General features: G+C 31.1%; 1 protein-coding gene across 2 annotated transcripts; it reads right to left on the reverse strand.

The window, feature by feature from the left end:
- On the reverse strand, positions 1-17061 carry LOC149892779 (uncharacterized). 2 transcript variants are annotated; one of them, XM_090098911.1, is made up of 11 exons: positions 16971-17056; positions 12560-12618; positions 12199-12463; positions 12026-12048; positions 9944-11938; positions 9294-9822; positions 5288-5313; positions 4889-5197; positions 4394-4748; positions 3660-4218; positions 1-156 (listed from the first exon to the last, which is right to left on the reverse strand). In XM_090098911.1, exons 2-11 carry the CDS (start codon positions 12591-12593, stop codon positions 112-114), a joined length of 4140 nt encoding a protein of 1379 aa, XP_089955037.1. In that variant the 5' UTR covers positions 12594-12618; positions 16971-17056; the 3' UTR covers positions 1-111. The 2 variants fall into 2 exon arrangements, with proteins under 2 accessions (XP_089955037.1, XP_089955041.1); XM_090098915.1 differs by lacking the exon at positions 12560-12618 and having other exon boundaries at positions 16971-17061.
- Positions 17062-19447: the final 2386 nt, after the last annotated feature.

The raw sequence follows: 19447 nt of genomic DNA on the forward strand, positions 1-19447 counted from the left end.
TGAAAGCAAAATTTTATTGCAGAAAAGTTTCTCTGTACATAATTATATTGTAAATAAATTTATAAAACGTCTTTTTGTTTACAGAAAAAAAAAGATTTTAGCAACACCAGATCAACAGCGACGAACGATGTTTTCAAGTTTTACGTTAAATCTAACCTGTAATGAAAAGCTATATTATAAAATCATGCTAAATATAATTTTATTTGTGTGCGTGCTTGCGTGGGTGTGTGTATATGCGTGTGCTAGCATATACTAAGTAATGTTAGCCAATAAACATTAAAATTTTAAATACAACTGAAATGAAAAATACAGCAAATTAAATATTTAGAATCTATTTTAAAATCTTATCAGTACTTATTAAATATTGGCCCATAGTTTACTTTAAACAAATATTCTTTACGCTATTTCGGCTTTCAAAAAAATAAAAGCTACTGATTGGTTATTGAAAAATATTCAACTAGTATAAACTTTAAGTCCGGTATAGCGTTTTTAATTTACTGCCGTAAAAATTTTACTGCGCAGCAAAATTCCAGCGTTGAAGTTTTACGGCGCAGTAAAATTTCAACGTTGGAATTTTACTGCTATCGTTTTTATTTTACTGACTTTTTTAATATACAGTTTTTGTCGTTAATTTTTTCGGCGTTTTCAAGATGTACAAAAGTATTAACTTTCATGATATCAGGAAATATTTGAATGACAAAAAGTTTTCTGAAGATATAAATGAGAGAGGAAAAAAGGAAAACTTTAAAAGGCAATGTAAAAATTTTGCAATCATAGACAACAAATTGATGTATTCCAAAAAAATATTGGCATGGTAAGAAAAACTTTTTAACTAATTCAAAATTTCAAAGAGTATTTTAACGTTTAAAACATTTTTTAGTTCTAGTTATTGTTTTTATTTAAATGTCTACAAACAAACTTTTGTTTCTTGAAGGTGATTGTGGTAACAGATTAAGAAGAGCAATTAAACATAGTTAAAGAAGTTCATGAGGGTCTAGGAACTTCAGAGAAAGCTGTTGCATTAGCCAGTCACCTTGGTATTAATGCTGTTAGAAAGCAAATATCTTCAAGTTTTTTTAGCACTCAATAGTGGAGGATATCACAATGCATATAAATCAATGTGAGCGATGTCAGAAAACCTCCAACAGAAATCTTAAAGTGTCTCCTGCTTTAAAACCTGTTAAAGTGGAACAACAAGTAATGAAGCAAGTTGGTGTGGATTTAATTCAATTACCTGAATCAAATGGATTCAAATTTGTGATTGTTCTTATTGATTATTTTTCTAAATGGACTGAAGTTGAACCTCTAAGCAACAAAACAGCGGTATCAGTAGCATCCTTTCTCTATAAGGTTATATGCAGACATGGTTGCTTTAAAATACAAATCAGTGATCAAGGTCGGGAGTCTGAAAACTTTGTATCCATTGCATTACATGACATGACAGGTACTCAGCAGCATGTTACCTCGGCTTACCATCCACAAGCCAATGGCCTTGTAGGGAGACAAAACCAAACAATTAAGAAAGCAATCATTAAGGTCTTAAATAAAAATGTTAAAAATTGGGTGTCAGTTTTAGATGGAATCCTTTTTGCTCAACGTGTCAAAGTGCATGATTCAATGGGGTACTCAACATTTTTCCTCATTTATAACCGACAACCCTGCCTTCCAATCGATGTAAAATACAAAGATAGACTCAATGATGACGAATATAATCCTGTATGTGATAAAGAGGTTTTACAAGAAGCTTTAGAAATGAAAAGAGGAATTGAAGAAAAAGCCATGAACAATATTGTTTGTTCACAAAAGAAACAAAAAATTGACTATGACAGAAAGCATGCAACAGCATCAAAATATTGTGTTGGTCAGAAAGTACTTTTAGGAAATCTTAAAAGAGATGATAGGAAAGGTGCAAAAATGACTTTCTCGTGGCTGGGTCTAAATGAGATTCTTGATATTTTATCAAATTCTACATGCTTATTAAGGAACAGTAAAGGGAATAACACATTGAAAAAGAAACACTCTCTACATCATCTTAAACCATTTGTTGAAAAGGAAAGTAATTCAAAAATGTCTGAATTATCTTTAGAATGTGGTGATAAAGATGAATTTCAACGCCACCTTAACCTAATGAAACATTCCTCAAAAGATATTCGCCAGAAAATTGCTGAAAAACTTGCTCTCAGAATATTTGTTATGCCAGATCTTATTGATGGAAAAGAAAATGATGTACCTGTGAAAATGCATGCACGCAAAGCGCATGGAAATAGCTTTTTTCGAGCAATTTCGTTTTTGCTGTCAGGTTCTGAATGTCAACATGTATGTGTTTGTGATCTGGTTGTGAAACACATGACAACAAAACCTTGCTCCAGTCTCTTATCAGGATATTTAGGTGATGACGCGGAAAGTTATCTCACCAAGAGCTGCATGGCCGCAGATGGTATATGGGCTACAGATGTAGAGATTCTTGGTACTGCAAATTTTATTGGAATTGATAAAGCGGTGTGGTCATTCACAGGACAAAAACTAACATGGCTGAAATATCCGGCTTCCACTAAACTTGACCAACTAACATCTCATGCTATTCTTTTAGAAAATAAAAACAATAATCATTTTAATGTTATTTGTTACTAAAAACTTTAAAGTGAGAAAAGTTTATACTGAAATAAAATGTTGTTGTTTCCATTTGTTTTTCATGTTATTTTAGAAGTATATGCAGTCCTATTGAAGTATATCTGAACCCATTCGTCAGATATATACGTCAATAATTTATGGCCTTTAGTTATTGGTAAACATATTTGATATATGTTTCTAAATGTAAAATTTTCCAATGCTAAGGATAAGGGAAAATGCATAACTTTACACAAAAAAGTGAATCAAAATCTAGCCTAGAAAGTAAACTACCATTTAATGTATGCATTAAATAATAAGAGTTTCATAGGAAGAAAAATTGAAGTTTCCTTAGTTATATAAAGCATGTATATTTTTACCCGCCCCTTCCACAAACTTTAACATCTCTTCTTTTCTTGGAAACAGTAAGAAAAAAACAATCGCAGTAAATTTTTAACATTAAAATCTTACTGCGCAGTAAATTTTTAACGTTATAGTTTTACTGCGCAGTAAATTATAACGTTAAAACTTTATTGCGCAGTAAAATTATAACGCTAAAAATTTACTGCGCAGTAAAATTTTAACGGAGTAAAATATTGACATGACACCGGATATGCCGTTTCTTGACTAAACGGACACAGGAATAAATCTAAAACGCTTTGTCCCACTTCCTGACGTTTATCAAACTTGAAAAGGCAGCTTCAGGTTTATAAAGCATAAACAGAAAGGAAGCAAGAACTTCGTGTAAAAACTGTGAAAAACTTTTAAAAATATATAAAAATATATATAGAAATAATTTTAAAAATGTTGATTTTTAAATAAAAAGAAATAAAGGCAAAATCAATACTTTAAAAGACTGAAATCAATTCTCACGGCCCTTCAAGAAATTAAATTAGTGACAACTAAAGCTACGATTAAATTTTTAACGTTATACTTTTTTGTAATTTATCAAAGCTTTAACTTGAAATATATATTTAAATTGGCCATTTATTTTCGCATCGCTTTAACTTTTATAATAGTAAAGCATAAAAAGTCTGTCGACAAAATTTTACCTTTGAATTAACGAGTACTTCCCTAAGAGAATTGTTGTTATTTAAAAAGCCGGGAAGCGAAGAAATTTCCACATTATCTCTCAAATCCAAAGTCTCCAGATTATTAATTTTGCAAATGCTGGATGGCACAACTTTTAAAAAGTTTCCAGCCATATTTAACACTCTCAGGCTGGCTCCATTAAAACAGTTTTCTAAATTAGAAAGCTTGTTCTTACTCAAATCAAGATATCTCAAGTTAGGACCCCATTTATCGATTTTTGGCAACTCTTTCAGTCCGTTCTCCGAAATATTCAAAGAAACAAGGTGAGGTAACTCAAACAATTCTCGTTTTAGTAGCGAAAGCTTGTTGACGCTTAAATCAATTTCTTCAAAATCTACAAAATAAACCAACCAATTGCTTTGAATTTCTTTAATGACTAACCCACGCCATTTAAGTTTCTTCTTTGCTTCATCAGAAAAGAAAACTTTTAACAAAAGAAATGCAGCTTCGAAATTCTTTTTCTGTAACGCTAGACTAACAGCAAACTCGGGTTGAATTTCTCTATTCGTAATAACTGATCTGTTTAAAACAGCTTTGATTAAAATATATGTACACATGCGTTTATATTTATATATATATATATATATATATATATATATATATATATATATATATATATATATATATATATATATATATATATATATATATATATATATATATGAAATAACATTAAAAAATTTGTTAAACAAACCTTATTGAATTATCTGTTAATGCGAGCTTAATTTTATCGGAGAGATTCAAATCCATATTCGAAGATTGTGGTCGGTTCTCAAGTAAAATCTCTAGAAGTCTGTAATTATTTTCAGTTGCCGCCCAACATAACAAAAGCATGGCTGTAACATTATGACGATTTGCTAGAAGTGACTCGTGTATGATTGTTAAAACGTTTGTCGGAAATTTGTACATAACGTACCCCACAAATATAGGATTGTTCTTTTTGGAAGCTAATTCTAGGCACAAATCGAAGCATTTTTGAGTGACCTCACTGGTTATTGTTGAGTCTAAGAGGTCTCGGAGATCCTGATCTCGGTCATTTTTCAATGCATCTTAAGAAAATAATATAGAAGCACATTATGCTTTTTCAAAAACTCATGCGAAATGTAAAGAAAAGATAAAAACAAAGATAACCCAATTGCAACAACCAAGTAATATGAAAATCAGTCATTAAAATCTATATCAGTCTAACCTATAATTTCATGCGTTTTCAACATTTGCATCACTTTTCTTTTGTGATCGATTTCAGCTAATTTTAATGGTGTTCTTCCAAGATCGTCGGTGAGCTTATAATCTGCACCCAGTTTAAGTAACAAATCAACACATTTGGAAGAGCGAGCTAAATGGAGAGGTGTGTACCCGAAAGACCCAGCTTTGGCATTTATTTTTGCTCCGACTTGTACAAGTTTTTCTATTTTGGTGAGGTTATTTTTTATGACGGCTTCATGAAGTGGAGTAATATGTTGGTTACCGGATGGAGTTTCAAGATATTCTTTATATTCTAAATTTTAAACTGGAAAGTTTTATATTTCCAAAGTTGATAAATTTAGTGAAGAAAGTTTAAAAAAAAAGATAACAAATTTAGATTTACCCCTGCCGGACCGATCTTCGATGTACCTAAAAAAAGTTTACTTTGCAATATCAAACGAGGTTTTTAAACAACACTACATATACACACAAACAGACTTGCACACAAGGGAAATTTTCTCCAACTTAAAATTGGTCTGTAGCCAATTTTGAGTCGGAGGCGTACAATTAAAGTGGCTAGTAGTCAGTGATGTAATAAGAAATGAAAACAAAACAAAACAAAAATACAACAATTTTTGGGATTTTAAAGTTTCACACTCAACTGCTAACATTAACCAGGATATAAACAAAAAAAAAAAGGCGGTTAAAAAACAGAAACTTGGCGAGTAATGACTTTCGTCGTCATAAAAAGTAGAAGAGGTGTGGTTGTCTCACTTTTTAATTTCAGAGCTGTGTAATTTAGGATGAATCGTTTTTGTAATATTGTACTGACTTTATAAATTTTATTTTATAATATTTAATTGCTTTTTTAAAGAAATAAAACTTATTATTTAATGATAGCCACTGATAAAATAAATTTATTTTTTGGTCAAAAAAACCTGCCCTAAATAAATTTAAAGCTCTTGTAAAAAAATCAGCCTATATTACCAAATAAACTTATCTAACTCAAAAAAGTTACACACTATTCTGTTTGCTATATCAAGCTGCTGCAGATGACCAAAATTAAGTTTCAAGCCTTTAATATTTATTTAATTATTATAATTATTTTATTTATAATATTTTTCTAATTTTTATTAAAAAAATATTTTCTTGATTCTATTGAAATTAATTTTCTAAAATAATGATATCAAGTCCTTTAATAAAACCTACAACTAGGAAGCAAGCAGAACTATGGTTGATTGGTCAAATATCTCCGATATTGAGTGCGATTATATTGCCAGAAGGATGCTAGGTGTCAACTCTCAGTATCTGATGATGACACAAATAAATGCGTCTCCGATTAAGGCGAGAAAATCTACAGGTTGAATTGGATGATTTTATCATCAAACACGCGCAGATTTTTTAACCTCAGTGGACTTTCAAAAAATTCCTAACTTAGGGTGCTAAGCTAAGGAGAAAGATGAAAAATACAAACTTGTCGAATCAGGGTGAATTTTATGAAATCTGTTTATAATATAACGGAGCGCGTCATAACTCTAACGGACGAATATGACTTTTCACAAACAATGAAAAACAAAAACAGTTTTAGATGTTGATTGTTAAATAATATCGACTTGGTTACTCTGATTAACACAAAAACACAGACATGCTGAATGGTTTTGATTTTTTTCACTGAGAGATTAAAGAAACATTTCACTTACTTTTTAACAACATTTCTTAAAGTTGCAGTTTTCTTTTAAATTCCTAATATATAGTTTTGGCATTTAGATATAATGGCAAACTTTCATTGGCATGCAGTATCGACAAGATTTGCATAAAAACGTTTTTAATTGATTGTCCATAAACAAAACAAGTTTTGAGGGAACCCTGGGCATAATTTTAATTTGCTTGTAAATTTAAATTGCTGATATTTTCAAATCATATGAAAAAGAAAAAATGTACTGCTGGTTTTTATGAAAATGAGAACTTTTTTCCACATTTTCGACCCATTTTCTAAAATACATCCACAGGCAAGCATCCATTATTGTGAAGAGGGAAAATGAGAAAATTTTAAATATTATCTTTAAGTTTTTAACCAATTCAAACATATAACATTCGATCGAAGAAAAGAGCGAGTCAACCAAAACACCAGGTTGACACACATGTTCAATTACATGAAAAATGAATAAGTCCCACCATTAATGTCTAAAACTGTTTTTGAAAACACGACAAAAACGCGAAAAAAAACAGGAAGTACAATGAAATGAGTTTAATAAGTAAAGTTATCGAAGGTTTTGAAGCCATTCTGAGACAACGACAAACAAAACAAATCAAAAGAAAACTAGTAAAACTTGTTTTAAAGAACCATGTTTCAGAAGTTGAAACAAAAGTACTAAACGAACTTGGAGAAAAAGAAATCTCTAGTCTGTACGAGATTTCAAAAATAACATCTGCTGACAGATGGAAAAGGAACGGCTGGTTTTTACAAGATTTTTTATGATTTTTACTTACAGATTTTTTTAAGATTTTTTATTTCAGAGTATTTGGGGAGATTTTGATGAAGAGTTTTATTTTAAAAAGAGTTTTTGAAGATATTTATAAAAAAGTGCTTTAAGAGATTTTGAGTTTTTCTCCTGATAAGAGAATTTTAAGAGAAAAAAAAACTTTTAGAGATTTTAAAGTGGATTTTTTGAGAAAAGAATTTTGAAGATTTAAAGAGAGTTTTATGAGAAGAATTTATGGAAATTTTAAAGAGTACCTTATGAGAAAAAATGGTAAGATAAAATATTTGAGCGACTTTAAACATGCGTAATTATCTGTATTAATGTATTATTATTTGTATAAGTTGATATTAAGAGAATGTATCTTGCTGAGAAATAGTTGAGAAAATTTATTAAGAAAAATAAGTAAGAGAAGAAAAACCAGTAGAAAGTATTTTTATTTTTGTTTGCATTTTGATTACGGCAATTTTATTACTGTTACTTTATGCGTTAGTAAATGTTATTGAAAATTCTGACGCTCCTACCGCGCATCTACCAAATCTGCGCAACACACGGACAGTCCTATCTCACCCTACCACATTTTATCATACTTGGCTACTCCTCACATCACAGTTGTTATCTCACTTCTGCATCACTCTAAATTACTCTCTAAATTACACTAAAATAACTAACATAAAAACATATGAAAACCTGCCCTCACACTGATGGTCCTACCGTGATCAACTTTATTCACTCATAAATCAGAGAGATATTTGCACCGTTCACACTTTAGACTCTTTCATTATTAACTATTTTCAAACATTTAAATAACTTATTTTTGAAACAAAGACGAAGAAAAAAAAAAATTGAGAAGAAGAGAATAGAAAGAAATTTTTTCAAACAAATGGAAACTCATTTAGAAAACATTTAAAACATCATTTTTTTCAATCAGGTTCACCTCATGACAACAAAAAAATATCAAGCTTCCACAGCAAAACAAGAAGCGGAAGCTTTTCTGGTGAGAAAAAAAGATGACAGAAACACTCTTAATTGGTTAGAAAAGATTACAAGCTCATTAAGACCGACAATCAATAAGTCTAGCTAACCACAATTTAACGGAGGACCAGATGACCACATTAAAAAATTTTCCTTTAATGTAAGAGAACTGCCACATTTAACGAACGGCACAATAACGAACAACTTTGTGTTTTTCCACTTTGTTTAGATAAATCTGCTCCAATATTTTATGAATCCCTACCAAGTAAAAAGAAGCCAAGATTTACAATTAATCCAACAAGCTTTTCAAAACGAGTATGAAACACCAGAAAGTGTTTGGATTAAGAGAACTCAACTTTATGGACTAAATGAAGGAGAAAAAGGGCTTTAGCATTTTATAGCAAGTTTAGAGAAGCTGTCGCAAGAATTAAAAGTTTCGGAAGAAACTAAAAGAGATCTTTTTATTCAAGAAGTTTATTGAAGTTTAAAGAGAAAATTTCTTTTAAGGTAACCAGAGACATACACACAGTCAGAATTGCTAGAGTAAATAAATCAGTTAACACTGATGACGACGCTCGCATAGTTGAAACCTTAATAAAAACGATATAAAAAAATTACAAAACCAGTCGACTAATCTTAACTCTGTATCTTTAGCCGATAGCAATACACAACCCGAGGTAGCGTATAGGGCAGCACCTGCAAATTTAGCTGATCCAGAAAATGCAACTAGAGATGTTGCAAGGCTCAAAAATGAGACCAGAATGTTAGAAGTTGGCCAACTGAGACAAACGAATAACAACTTTGTCCAAAATCAGGATCACATCCCAATTATAGTAAATCAAACAAACTGCTTTACATGAAATAAGAAGGGACACTTAGCTTTATAAAGTTTATAATTTTCTCATTTTCCGTCCTCTCGTTATTCTAGATTTAAAACATGAATTTGAATCAAACCTGTTTATTATTAATTTAGCTTGTTTGTAAGCCACACCACTGTAGCCACTATTGCTGTAAGAAAATGATTCATCATTTTTCCAAATCTCACTGAAGATATTGTTGCTGTTTACACAGACTTCTACATCAAACAGCTCCGTCTTAACTACTTGCTTTTGCTCCCACTGCTTAACAATTGCACTTAACGTTCGGTTATCTATCGTTTTGGTAAACATAATGATAGTGAGGTTCTTCGTGCATCTTGCAATAGCTTGCACAACATTTTGATAAAGTGCGGACTTGTTTGAATCAAGAACAACCATCAGATTTTCACATTCCATTCCTCGAAAAGCTCTTACATTTGTTATAAGCAACTTTTCATTTAAAAAGTGCTCCACTGCTTTATCCTTATCTGTCACCGTAACACATTTTGAACCATTTCCCTGGGAAGTATACTTAACGTAAGCGTTTTTATTATCATTAAAAAAACTAATCACCTTCGCAATATATTCGCAATCATTTTCATCCATGCAGAGTATAACCTTTTTACCTAAAGCCAAACAGTTAACCAAAATATAAACCGTAACAAAAAATTAAATGCTCAAAATTTACCTTTGTGCTTTAAAATCGCATACAAATCTACAGTTACACACACAAAGATAAATCATTACCTTCTTCATTTCTAATCTTCTCACACAAAGTAAACAACGCATAGGCATTTGTTTTTGGATTGTTTGATGGTATAAACCGTTTTAAGACTGGCTTGTCATGGTCAATTGAATGACCGAGATCGGATTTATCTCCATATGTAAACTTCATACGAAAGTTTGATCGAATAAAAACATTGAACCAAGGTTTTTTTACGATCTTTAACGCTTCATCTAAATCAGGCTCATAAAAAATAGTTTTGTCTTCGCATGATTCTGACTTGTATTCCGACTCATTACTCAAGCCTGGCTTGATGCTAGTCTCTTCATCCGAGTCTGATCTATTGTCAAGCAAGCCTCTCTCATCTTCTGACTTTTCATTCTGATTACAGATTTTACTTGGAAAAACAGACATGCAACAAACCAAACTGTTCCTTGACTCTTCATCCGAGTCTGATCTGTTGTCACGCTCATTGTTAGTATTGTTGCTTTGAGACTGTAATCTATTATTTTTATGGACTGCTCGTTCTTCAGTATACTCGGAAAATGGTCTATCCAAATCTTTACCTAAGAACAGTTTCTTTTCCTCTCTTGAAGCAACTTCTTCGGCAACATTGATAAGCTCGTTTATCGACACAGTTGTGCGCATGGTGTAAGGGAGTTCATAGACATCCATTCCAGTTTCCTTAAACATGTGAGTTTTGTACTCGATATTGTTTTTTTTGCGGGTGGCTTTCATTGTTTGAGGAATCAACACAAGGAAACTTTCTTTAAACTCATTATCTAACAAACTTTTTATTTCTCTTGCTTCCTCCTCAGTTAACTCCTCTCCGTTATATTCATCAACGATGATGTGCAGTTTATGATGCGAATGTTGTGTTCTCAGTTCTTTTAAAGAATCTGATAAACGCTTTTTTAAATGCAAAATATTTATGCCTTTGCTTGAGATTTTAGGTGATTTAAAGTTTTTCATATAGCTATCAATTATACTGAGCGAATCGTGGGAGATATAATATATAATTGAGTTATCATCAGACTCTTCTAGCTTTCTTTCAAGTTTTAGTATAGCCATCAACGTTTTCCCGCTCCCATAATGACCAGTAATAATGATGTGGTTTTTTGGAGACTCTAATGTTTCCCGCTGCTTTTTATATAAAAGAAGAAATCTTGATTCGATATGAGAATTTCTGTCATCACCTGGTAAAAAACATGGCATGTAATCTTTAACCGCTGCAAGATATGTTACCACTCTACTACACACGACTTCAAATATATCTGAGTCATTATCTTCCTTTAGCTCCATCCTATGAATGTTTATAAAATCAATCCTAAATTTAATAAAGTCTAAAAACTTCTTTTCATTGCTGATTTCTTCAAAAAAAATAAAAAGATTTGTGTCTATGCGATCTTTAACAATATCTTTTCGAGAAGCAAAGTCTTCTCGCTTAATTTCCGGAGCAGCAACAAACGCCATGATACATGCGTTGCTATCTTCCAATTTATCTTTATTCATAAAATAAACTAAACTCGCATTGAAGAACGAGTCTTCTAACTCGGCTTTCGGATTATTTAACGCTTTTGCGATTTGGATAAATAACAGTACGTTTTGTTTTTGCATATAAGCAAGGAAACAGTCGCGATCTGAAAGTTCTCTCAAGTGATTATTGCATCTAAAAAACTGAGAATGGTGGTGGCTTGGGTTATACTTACATACCAAATATGATCCAGAGGAACCATGATTTAATGAGCTACATAGTTTATCTAACAACTGAACCATAATTTCATTGTTGTTGATGACAATAGGTTCGATGATTCGATCATTTTGGTCTTCAAAGTTTCTTTTAAAGTAATCTCTTGACTTTTTTTGATATTTTTCAAATGACATAATGTTTAAAATAGATCCATTTTCCACTAAGTATCTGAGCTCTTTTGGTTGCTCGCAAAAAATACATTCAGAGGATTCAACGCTCTCGGCATTGTAACCAAAGAAATATTTTGTATCCCAAATAAATAACGAAGCTAAATGTTAAACACGTTATATGCACGTTTTAATCAAATGCTCGTTATAATCTTGCAACGTCAAAAGTTAGTTTAGGGGAAACATACCTTTTGGTCCTTCATTTCCTTGCCTAAAAGAATAATTTAAAGTTAGATATGCGTTATTCTACCTTTTTCTGCTTCTACCTTTTTTTATTCACCTATTTTTTATTTCCTCGAGTTATAATCAAACTTGAAATATAATGAAATGAAAATTAAATAAAATGAAAACAAAATCTCACTTTTTCTTGAAATGTTTTCTGCATCTTTTTATTACATCATCACGACCTAAATTAACAAGCGCCTTAAATATAATAGGCCATTCATTTCCATGATGTTTCAGATTAAGTTGTGTGTTGTATAGACAGATTCTCTCATACTTGATCGCCGTTTGTTTGTTGATAGTAATGACATTTGAATCATCCAATCCAATAAGATTAGCATATCTATACCCTTCTTCTTGCAATTCCACTGCAAGAATGTCTCGTATTGTTGCGTCTAATATTTCTTTAAAAGAGAAAATGGCTGTAAAGACCTTGATGTTTTCATCTTTAATTATAATAAAATTGCGTAGATTAGTAACATTAAGTCGATAAAGCTTACCTCCGCTAACAGACATTTTAATATTAATTTGCATGCAGTAGAGGTAGAGGATCTAAATACTACCAAAAAAAAAAAAACGAAAGAAGTGAAATACTCTCGTATGCAAAAAAAAACATCAGCTGTGATATAAGCTATTAAATGATATGAGCATCTTGTACAAACTTTTAGCTGATGTATGAGCTGATAACTGATAGTAGACTGTTTGCACGTTATAAAATTTCATAGTTCGTTTCGAACTGTGCAAATAGCCTTCTACCATTATGTAAACAATTGTTATGTTTAGAAAGAGAATCTTTTATATTTCATGAGATGTTTGCTGTCTTCTTCGGCTAGTAAATTTTGATCTTAACTTAGCTCCACTACTCACGCTATTTAAACTCTGTTTCCAACTAGACAGTTAAAAATTTTGTTCAGAACTCTTTTTTAAACGTCTTCTAGTTCTTGTTTTAGGCAATGTTTATCTGCGGACTGATTCGTGCCATTTTCCAGAGTCTGTGTACGTGTATCTACTAATTTGCCTTGGCAGATATTTTGTAATCCTGCTCAATTAAAATTAAAGTTCTCCCAAGCATCGTCATCGTTTTTCAACGGTGGACGATAAAAGATTTTACAACTTTCTACAAAATTTTTCATTTTCTACTTATCAATTTAGAGTTACTTTGGTCTCTAAAATGTACTTGATTCCACGTTTCCATAAACCAAGTACTCTTTTCCTTTCATTTTTTGGAGCATTTCTCACTTCTAATTCTCAAAATTGGTTTCAATATTGCTAAGACTGGAGCGAAATTTTATACCTGCTATCTGTGACTTAGTTCCCTCGCTTAGAGCTCTTCAACCCATTTTTTTGCATATAAACTTTCAAATCTTGTCAAGATTATTTTAAAAATTTCTAAGTATGATTTAACTTGTTGTCAATGACATTTTTTTTTAGAATGTATTAAGCAAAATAATTAATGCAACAATACAGCATCTATATATAAATACAAAAAAATTAGGATATCTTATTACTATTCGAAACCATATTAGTCATGATATATTCTGACCACACCTAGCAAACCGTTGTTATGCTGAATGGAATTGTGTGAATCGAGTCAAATTGCTGTGGTAACGATGGGTCCAAATCTTCTCACTCATTCAGAAATATTGGTCAATTGTAATCCAAAAACTGTTCTAGAATGTTAAAAAAACAGAACGCACAATGTTTTCAAAATGGGATTTTCATTCTCGAAAGGTGACTCAAAATGATCAGAAGCAAATGTATACCTACAAAAATCAAATCATAAAAACTTAAGAGAAAAATCATTGATCCTTGAATACTGGTTAATTTGTTAATGCGTAAAAGTAAAGATCGATTCTACACCCATTTAATAACCTTTAATTTGTTACCCTAGTTGTTAAAGGATAAAAGTCATTGCTTATTTACTAAGCATACGATGCCTAGTTTACAGGCATCAAAAAGAAATGAACAGTCAACTTTGAAAATGACATTTTAATTTGAATAAACAAGAGTAAGAGATAGGTTTAATATCTACAAGGATTAGAAATAAAAAGAAACAAATCAAAAGGGAAAAAGTACCGCAAAGATGAAAAACAAAAGCATTACTTCCTGCAAAAGTTTTTGATATTGAATATGTTTGGGTAATTCTAAATAAACAGCTCGAAATCAGCAAACTTTTGCACTATGACCCTTCGGATTTTTTTCAATTTTCTCATTTTAATGTAATAAATGAAGCAAGATTTATTTCTAAAATATGAAACCATAAAGCAAAGCGATCGTGGAAATAAAAAAAAAAGTTACATAAATTCAAAATGATTAACAAAGAATACATTTTTTGAATTAAAAAAACAAAGATCTTTTTTAGAATGATGTGAAGTTGATGACAAAATTCTTAATTTTGAAGTTTGTATGTTCCTAACAAGTTAAATTTGTTCTGTGCCATGCATGGAGCAAATAGTCAAAATACAGGTGTAAAGTAGAAGTTACAGTTGTAAGTTATCAGCGACTTTTTACAAACCATTCAAGTATGTAACTAGGTTTGAGCCTTCCCTGGCCCTCAGAAGTTTTCCTCCAAAGTATACAATCATTGATAAGAGATAAAAAACTGCCTTTTTAAAGTAAAATTTTCCCAGCCGAGGAGAACACCAGGTGCGCACTCGATCCTTTTACAGCAAGAATTATATCTAACATTAGTTATATTCTGATATAATTGTACATTGTACTTACACATTATTACATGTGATTTATAGATGATATTATAATATATGTATATCACCAAGTAATCTCTTCACTTCATGTCCATATTCATCTTCATCTTAACTATCTTCTTGTTGCTCACTTGTACCGTCGCATTTGCAATCCGAAGTCTTTGTCTTAGTACTCGTTACTTTATATGACGTAATGATGTTTATGTTTTTAAGCATAGAAACATCGGAAAGAAATTTAACCCTCTCTAGACAAATAAATAGAGCTTAAATGGATTCCATCATACTTGTTCGCCTACAATTTTGAATGTACTATTACAAAAAATAATGAAAACCAGTCATTAAGGTTCTAAAGAAATCCTAAAGATGTCAGCAGAAATGAAGACTAAAAACGTAGAAATATTTACATCATTTTTCTGACTAACGGAATTCATAGCTGTTAAAAGCAAGTCAGAATGATGGTCTATTTTTATGGAATAACTGCTTGGTTTCATGTTTTCGAATTTTGCATTTAATTACATTTAAAAGACTACATTAAATACACAAACCTGCAGAAATATTTAAAAGGTCATTATGTAACCCATTGGGTAATTTCGTATTATATGACCTATGTGTCAAAATTCGTTACTGGTTCAGCTGCCTATAATACGGCATAACGAAAGTCTCCACTAATATGTAAAACTAAATCTTTTGATATATAGACCTTTGCAGTCTGAATGTTTTGATTTGCAATGAAAGCGAATCCTAAATTTACTTCATTTAACAATTGAAGAAAAATTGAAGCAAAATTTATGCAAAACAAAACTTGTAACACTAACTAACCAATTAAGATGAATGAAACAAACTAACCAATCAAAATGAATTACTACTCAAAAGATTTACCACTCAAAGTTTGCACTTCGATTGGAAGTTTAGAGGGTAATTCTGGATTTCTAGCCTATTTCATTTTAATGGCAGCAGACGAAAAGTGTAAATTTTAATAAACTTTTCAAGATTCATAATAAAAAAGTTTACTGAGTCAAAAAAAAGTTTAAAAGATAAGGATTTGCCAAAGATAGACAGGAGAAGGAAGAAAGTCTACAGTTGTCACACGTGGGCTCGTCAGTACCACCAGAGCCGCATTGGTTGGAACCGATCAAGTCAATAAGAAGGTTAAAAATAAAACATTGGTCATACTCCACAATCAAAAAGTTTCTTTTTGCTGACCGTCTAAAGGCTCTCAGACTGGAAAATCGCTAAAAGCTCCTTCATATGTTGAAGAAAACTTCTTCATGTGTTGAAGAAAGAAACGCAAGTTTTGTTGTTCTCAAACTAAAAATATTTCACTCGTAATTGATTACTGAGAATAATGCCAAGGATTTTTCAGATGCCATCAAATCAGTCCAAAGTCTAAGCACCCTGCACAGATCATGGCTTTAGGACTCATTACTCTTTGAGAAGAAAATATGCTACCTGCCTTTTTTAGAAAGGCTTGAAGATGGGTGGTAAAGAATATCCAGACTAGGTTTTGAAGTCTAATGCCCTTCCTTGGATGGTTGCAGCTGACACTTCAGTATGGTTTTTTAAAAAAGGTGCCGCTAATCAAGGCCAATGAAAAGTCAGACACTTAAATATCCCGATGAAGTCCGCATGGGGTAAATTGGCCTGTCAGTGACTGCTTGTTTAAAATCGAGCAGAACTTCTTTAAGATTAATATAGAATTCGTATGCAGTATTTTTTTTTTTTTTTTTTTTTTTCATATACATTTTTGTACTGCAACCATTTGTAAATCTAGATGAGCTACCCTTAAAATACTGTTCAAAAAGGTAATATATGAAGTATATGAAGACTAAGAAAAGTTGATTCATTTTTAAAAATATTTACAAGATCTGTAAAAAAGATAAACGTATTTTTTTTTTTGATATTTTAAAAATCGTAAGCAAACGACTGTCTAATTTTTGCGAGCGTTTTGATTGAATGGAGTTTTTTTAAAACGCTGCGCTAAGCAAATAGAAGTGGCCAAATCATTTGCTGAGATTTGTTACGCTTAAGTTTGTTCTCAGCGTTTTCGGTTTCTGCAACAACTAAGATTTTTTAAAGATTTTCGATTTTTAAAGTTTTGAACAATAGAATGCTACTAAGTTTACATTTAAGCCATTAAAATTTTTTAAACATTATTCATTTTATGTTATTTATTATTAATTATTTTACATAAAAAAAATTATCTTACCTAATAATGTTTCACGAACCATAAAGTTTTACTCGACAACCCCGCATTAAAAACGTCTCAGAGATTTCAATTCGAAACTTGAGCTTGTTTTAGTTGTTTTTGTAATTTGATGACTTAATTTCGGTTTCGATGATATGACTAAGTTTCGATTTAGCAACTCAAAATGATTGGCTAAATTTATTTTACCCCCACATATAATTTACGCAGGATGAAAAAAAAGCAAGAGAGTTGCAATGCAATCATTCTAAACTTAACCTTCTTTACGTAATTCGTTAAAAACACAATCGAGGATTTTTTTAAAATTATCTTTGTTCGACCAAAGATTTTTAAACTCGAGTTTAACTCCAGTAACTAGACTTACTAGAAGGTAAACTCTATTTTAAAACTCTTCTATTATGTAAGTCTTCAAAGAAAGAAATCAAGACAATTGCCTTGATTTCTTTCTTCGAAGAATTCTTTCTTCGTTTTAAATGAGTTTGGGACAGGGGTGAGCGCATTGGTACAAGGTGAGCATTGGGTACACAAACAAATGAAGCGTTTTTTTCCAAACAGCGTTAAGTCACAAAATTTTGAAAACTGAGATAAACGTTGATTAGTATGAACTTTTAGGCTATCAAACCTCTGACGCATTTCCAATGACGCATTTCCCATGAAAACACGAGTTATTTAAAAATGAAAAGTTATTTTACTAATTTTTTATATTTTCTATGATAAATCTCTGAATAAACTGATTTTACTAAAATGAGTATTCATTTGAATCAGTACTTGAGTACATGACAGTTTCAGGACCTGAAAAAGGATAAAAACGGAGTAGAAATTAAGAAAATCGGAAAAAAAAATAAGAAAAAACGTGACAAATGTTTCATATTTTTAACGTGACAAGGTCATGTTGAAACTGTTTGATATCAAAAAAATTGAATACAAATACGGGAATTAATGAGAATCAGGAAACATTGACTTTTTACAAAATAGTTGAGGAGATGTCTTCATTTTGTCAATTGAAAATGAAGATGAAGAGCAATAAGCTTTCTAAATAATTATTTCTGTTGTTTTTTGTTTCAAAATGTAATAAATCCATACTTTTGTGCAAAATCGAGTTTAGTACAGAATTGAGTTGTTAAAATTAATATGTTCTATAATACTGAGATTTGATTGTTTCAATGTTTTTGATTATTTTTTGTATGCCAATTTTCGTATGCCGTTAAATTAAACTACGGTCTTAGGACAATATTTGAACTTGTTTGTAAGTAATTAATATGCAACTAAAGTTGCATACTACTTACTTACAAACAAGTTCTAAAATTGTCCTAAGACCATAGTTTGAATCTTGCCATTAATATTGACAAATTTCTGTCAGATTATTAACTTATTGAAGTAGACTCGATGAAAGGATTCATGAAAAGTCATCCATCACTTATTTTACGCAAACCTGAAAAAGTTTTTCACAAGCAACAAGCTTCAATCAGATCAATGTATGTGTATTTTTTGTTTATTGAGAAAAGCGTTGTGAAAATATAAAATTCCACCCAACCACATTTTTAATATAGGTGAAATGGGTTTTTGATTTTGAAAAAAAAGTTTACTGATTTATAAAATCAGTATCTAATTAGTAGTTTGGTTTAATCAAAGCGATTTCTCTTTCCAATATATTTCTCTTTTTTAACAAATTTATCACCATAAAGATTTGTGCGATTTGGAATGCCTCCTTCATTTTAATTTAAACCCACATGACGATCTTCTATTTTGGCGATCCAGATATTACGTATGTGTCAATTAAAAGTTGCCATAGTGTTTTCAAATCTTATGCAAAACCGAATAAAAGATCGCATCAAAATATGAAAACTACTGCAAAATAAATCAAAAGAACCACGGAATCTTTTAATTAACTGTTGATGCAAACTCCTTGTTTAGATTATGCAGAACGAGCTGTATCTACAGAACAAGGAGAAATGATCGCATTTTATTCCATGTTCAGAGCAACTAGCAACACAGCCGGTTTTTATATTTCTACAAGTTCATCATAAAAAGAATTTTTAAACAGTGCACCAGGAGGTAGCATAGGATTAGCTAACTCTTCTGGTTGGATAAATGGAGTTTGCTTCATTGAAGCTTTGAGGCATATCCAGAATCAAATTAACTACACAAAAAATAATCCAATATTAATTTTACTAGACAATCATGAATCTCAAGGTACTCTTGAAGCAATTAAGTTTTGCAGAAAAAACGGAGTTATATTTGAAACATACCCACTGCACACATCGACCACAATTTCTTGATGTAGGGTTATATGGGGCATTTATAGGGAAATTAAAAATTGTTTTTAACGATTGGATGCTAAGTAATCCGGGTAAAACTATGGTTATTTAGAACTTGTCTGCTTTAATTAACACCTATTTAGGAGTATTTTCATTAAAACAATATCATATCAGCATTTACTAACACTGGTAACTAGGCATTCTGTAATTCAATTTTTTTTG

The sequence above is a fragment of the Hydra viridissima genome, unplaced genomic scaffold, assembly GCF_058129835.1.
Source record: "Hydra viridissima isolate aposymbiotic clone 2 unplaced genomic scaffold, HvirCarnegie_v1 scaffold_1, whole genome shotgun sequence".
NCBI classification, from domain to species: Eukaryota; Metazoa; Cnidaria; class Hydrozoa; order Anthoathecata; family Hydridae; genus Hydra; species Hydra viridissima.

Excerpts from the sequence above, each read along its gene's own strand:
- LOC149892779 (XM_090098911.1), bottom strand. The coding sequence starts at position 12,593 with ATGCAAATTAATATTAAAATGTCTGTTAGCGGAG. Across the intron at positions 12,049-12,198 it reads AGAAAACATTTCAAGAAAAA|GCAAGGAAATGAAGGACCAA; the intron begins GTGAGATTTTGT and ends TTATTCTTTTAG. Across the intron at positions 4,749-4,888 it reads GAAAACGCATGAAATTATAG|ATGCATTGAAAAATGACCGA; the intron begins GTTAGACTGATA and ends TATTTTCTTAAG.